General features: G+C 37.4%; 1 protein-coding gene across 1 annotated transcript in view; it reads right to left on the bottom strand.

Moving 5' to 3' along the window:
• The window catches only part of dpep2 (dipeptidase 2), a 7,262-nt gene extending 2,925 nt beyond the window's left edge, over nt 1-4,337 (bottom strand). Inside the window, exons 1-7 of the mRNA XM_035651709.1 lie at nt 4,229-4,337; nt 3,030-3,185; nt 2,777-2,903; nt 2,453-2,582; nt 1,844-1,994; nt 1,152-1,221; nt 681-857 (exon numbers count right to left, since the gene is read on the bottom strand). Of these exons, the coding sequence (XP_035507602.1) occupies nt 681-857; nt 1,152-1,221; nt 1,844-1,994; nt 2,453-2,582; nt 2,777-2,903; nt 3,030-3,184 (810 nt within the window). The 5' untranslated portion in view covers nt 3,185; nt 4,229-4,337. The remainder of the gene's footprint in view (nt 1-680; nt 858-1,151; nt 1,222-1,843; nt 1,995-2,452; nt 2,583-2,776; nt 2,904-3,029; nt 3,186-4,228) is intronic.
• Between the last annotated feature and the right edge of the window lie 252 nt (nt 4,338-4,589).

Raw genomic sequence — 4,589 nt, 5'->3', positions numbered from 1 at the left:
GTTACTAACTCAATTACTTTTTGGGAGAAGTAATTTGTAACTATAACTAATTACTTTTTTAAAGTAAGATGCCCAACACTGTATATGAGATACTGAGAGAAAAGAGTCTGGGGTTGTTGTTTGGGGTAAGACAGGGGGAGACTACACAAGTAGAGAATACAAATGTGATATTGATACTGTAAGGAGTTAACTGATAATTAACCACACCCACAGCACCACGATTAAAGTACAATAAAATTCGACTAAAGAATAATGGGATGTACACTTTGGAGCTTCGGCTAGACTGTGAATCATCATTTTATGTTGGAAACCCCGTGCCACACAGTCAGCTGACTGCCAAGTACAACATAAAGTGCAGTAGATGATATAGAAGATTAGTGTGAATAATAAAAGTTATACATTAGATCATATGCTACAACTATACCCTTAGGATTTAGAGTCAATTATAATGACCGTTAATGGACTGAAATAGAATAATCGTTAATGGTGAAAATCAGCTCATACATTTTTTATCCTGTCGATACACAAAAAAGTTAAAAATAAAAGCATATTACATGTTCTTTGTCAGAGGTATATATAAAACTTATAATTAAAATTATTCAGTGACTTGATTAATAAGATAGTCATTTAGTCAAACAACTAAGCAAGTAATTAATCACTCAGTGAATTGGTTCTCTCACCAGCTGGTGCAGCATCCAGTCAGGTACATTGCGGTGGTGGTTACAGATGGAGTAGGAAGATGAATGGCTAAAAATTACAGGAGCCTTAGAATGCTTCAGCACTGCCGAGGCCGTGTCCCAAGAAGTGTGGGAAAGGTCCACTATCATTCCCAGTCTGTTCATTTCCTCCACCACGGCCTAGAAAACACATTAAAAAACCCTTTAAGTGGCCATTTACAGTGTCCTTGGAAGGAAGACAATTCAGCAGGGGATGGTTACATGTACGTGCAAATAACACACTCATGCAGATGGCAATTGAGAGGGCCAACTGAATAGGAAAAGCATTACAATTGTTTTAATAAAAGTTGTTGCTGTAATAATCAAATGGCAAGGGTTATGTTCTAATACCTTCTCAAATAAGGGATAGCCAAAATCTGCAAACGTGCTGACATGTTGCCTTGTGGAATGCAATAAATGCTAATAAAAGCTTACCTTCCCAAAGTGTGTGAGGCTGTTGTTCTGTCTTTGATAGAAATTATAAAGTTTTGAGGATGATTCAGCCCTGTATTGAAAAGGGATACTGTCAAAACCACCAATCATGCATCGTGTCCCTCACTACCAGAAAATGTAAAATATATCCCAATAGTGCTTCATTTATGGGCTTTGAAATGGATGTTTAAAGAGAGAACAAATACAGGCTTGTTTGCATAGAAGGAAAAAAAACACATTTGACATTTCCCCTCAGTCAACCCTGTAAACAAATCCTTAATCCAGAATTCTATTATCTTTAAAAATAGCAACAAAAGCTTACGGTAAAGGCTAAGTTCTACGCAGGTCTGAGCCAATGAACAGTGTAAGAGAAAATCAATACAAAATTATTAAAAAAACATTATATTTTACACAGTAATATGAAATACAGCAGCCTTGGCTTTATAGGAAGTTTAAATTCCAAATATCTGTATCGGACCTAGAGATGCTTTTTTATTAGATCACTAGTACTCTAAAACTGATACTCTGTTGGGTTATGTGGCTGTCATTGATGCCCACCTACCTCCCTTGTGTGTGCAAGGTGTGTGTGTAGATATATTTTAACAGCAATAAAGTAAAAAAGAATATTTGCAATATAGGAATCATCTATAATATTTTAAGTAATATAATGCATTCAGAACAAATCTCCTCATTACCAGGGTGTGTTGCAGTTATGTGTGAGGGCCATGGAGCGGACCCCAAGCTGGTAAAACATCCGCAGGGCTGGCAGGCTGCTGTCAATAGAGTGGCCCCCCTCAATACTTATTAGGCAGCCTATCTTATGCCTCATCTCAGTATTCGTTAGTTCTGCATTGATCGACATACATGTATGACACACACAGTACACACATTATCCAAAATGAATGCATCCTGCCAAGCCAATAGCTGCTACCTGCTTCAAGGTTGTATAATCATTCAAAAAAAAACGTGTAAAAAAAATAAATACAAAATGTCCTGGGAAACATACATAGAAAATATACATCAAATCACAACAACTTATACTTACATGTTAGCGAATGTGTTCTTCACATAAAGTACTAAACTTCTCGTGATGATCATTATACATTAAATTTGACTGTAAATAATACATACTTAAGAGGATGGATTCATAAATAAGAGGATTCTGGATGTGTTTTACTTACATTCATACTATAAGCAAAAAATGCACTGAATCATAATTGTAGATAACCAAATAGATCTAAAAAATAAATAAAAATCAATCATCTGTTTCATTTGTTTTTTTCCCATTACGAGGGGTACTATACCCTGGACAGATGTGACCAGCTCAAAGTCCTGGTACTCAGTGCACATGCGTCTGACTACATCTATTTGTTCCAGAGTCAGCCTCACAGCATCCTTCTCCTGGGCCCCACACATCACATAGACTGCAAACATCTGACAAAGGGACGGGGATGTGACACAAGAGAACAGCAGAGACATTATGTTACTGAGTTGACTGTCATTATAGGTCTGATCTTTCCACAACACGGTCCTTTCAGGTCCAAAATATCAAAGTTCGACAGTTGAAATAAAGTCAATGTGTGCGTTCATTTTGCTACAGCAATGAAAGTTTGATTAAATTACAATACCTGTGCCTGCACATGGCCTGCATGGAGACGGGTGATGTCGGTGGCCACTTTGCTAACATTATGAAGGTCAATTTGGCTCAGCTGATTGTTGTGTAATATCCTCAGCTGGAGAGCTAGGTCATTATGACTGACAGATGGAGGGAGAGGGTGTAAGGAAAAAAAAGAAAAGATGAAGAGGTATCCTAATTTGATTCCATTCACTTGTTTCCATAAATCTAACCCCTGTGTAGGCAAGACAATAAACATCCTTTACCCATCAATTAGAGGATATCTGGTCATCAAGTCACGCACTCTATCACTCTCAGAGTATCCAGATATAAGACTACACAGAGAGGAGAGTACCACTAGGTGTTTTAGGGACATCCAGAAGCAGCTTGAAGCACTTGTTACAGGTTTCCTAGAAGGCATTCTGAAGAGAGAACACACAACAGTAGCAATTATCTGATAACAAAATAATCACAGCTGCATTGCTAAGACACACACACACACACACACACACACACACCTACATAACATAAGCCCAGAGCTGGTCAGCCTTATAGGCACACTATTACAACTCTGTAACAAGGTAGAAAGCAATGCATTGACATTGACTACTGAATACATACTGAATTTAAAATATGGATTAGATTGCCATACTGGGCAAAAAAATCTCTCAGTAAATATTAACCATCAGGTATGCAGTAAAGCCTCAGTATAAATAGTATTTTATATTTGAAAATGTATAAAGAGGAAATCTGGGGGAGCCACTCTGAATAGGTGATGCAGATATTTTGAGACTTAAAACTGCAGCCATTATTTTCTACATTTATATTTTCTACAATGTTAATATTCTCTTAATAAAATATTCTATTGGATGAATATAATTTGTTTATACACAATAAAGTATAGATCTAATTCTAAGACCAACAGATTTAAAGGAAGAAGTAATGTAGTGGGAGCACTGGGATGTCTGGTGTGACTGTGTGGCAATGGCAAATGGTTTCCATGGTTTACAGGGTCAGGTAGGAGGGCCCCCTAACAGGATTTTGCTTAGGGCCCCAGGGAGGTCAGGACCAGCTCTGCATAAGCCACATTCACTATTTTGGATTTATAATTACTTTTGGAAGGAAAACAAATATCACAGCACAGATAGGTCTCTTTTCTACTATTACAGAAACATCAAAGAAATATTACAGTGACAACAGGAAATAACTGTCAGCATTGACAGCAATGACAGCATCATTATAAACTTGCTGCTAATCTCATACATATATTTGAAAGTACTTGGAATACATTACACTTAACTCTGATGACATTAAAATGCCCAAAGGTATGATGATTCTCACAATTCATTAAGTACAGAAGCACAGGAAGTCCACACAGAAAGACTAGGAATTCTGATAAATGATGAAAATGCCCCCCCTGTGGAAATTGTGGGAAAAAAACATATTTAGGCAATAATAGGCTTACCTGCCAGGTCGATAAAAAGTTACTTGTCGACCACCTAGTTGAACAACTGCACACAAACAATAGGAACTCTCCAGCTCTCCGCCCCAAACAAATGTGAAGCAAACGACCATGTAGAACTACCACGGGCTGGGTGCTGCATTCAGGTCCTGTTGGAAAAGATTACCTAAACATATAGAATAGAATTAATTCCGCCGTGTTTAGTCAACAGAGATGACTTGATGCTTTAATGGCAGCAGCAATTTTGTTTCACTGTTCAACTCTACTTGGACTTAATGCAATGCTTCTCTTCTTCACTTTAAAACCTTAAGTTATGTCTTACTTACTATTATTTAACCACACTGTCTCTCACGGTGGCAGGACT

This window comes from Morone saxatilis, unplaced genomic scaffold (assembly GCF_004916995.1).
Source record: "Morone saxatilis isolate NCDOM2014 unplaced genomic scaffold, NCSU_SB_2.0 Contig11, whole genome shotgun sequence".
NCBI lineage: Eukaryota > Metazoa > Chordata > Actinopteri > Moronidae > Morone > Morone saxatilis.
The sequence above is the reverse complement of the archived record's forward strand: the minus strand, read 5'-3'. Positions and strand labels throughout refer to the sequence as shown.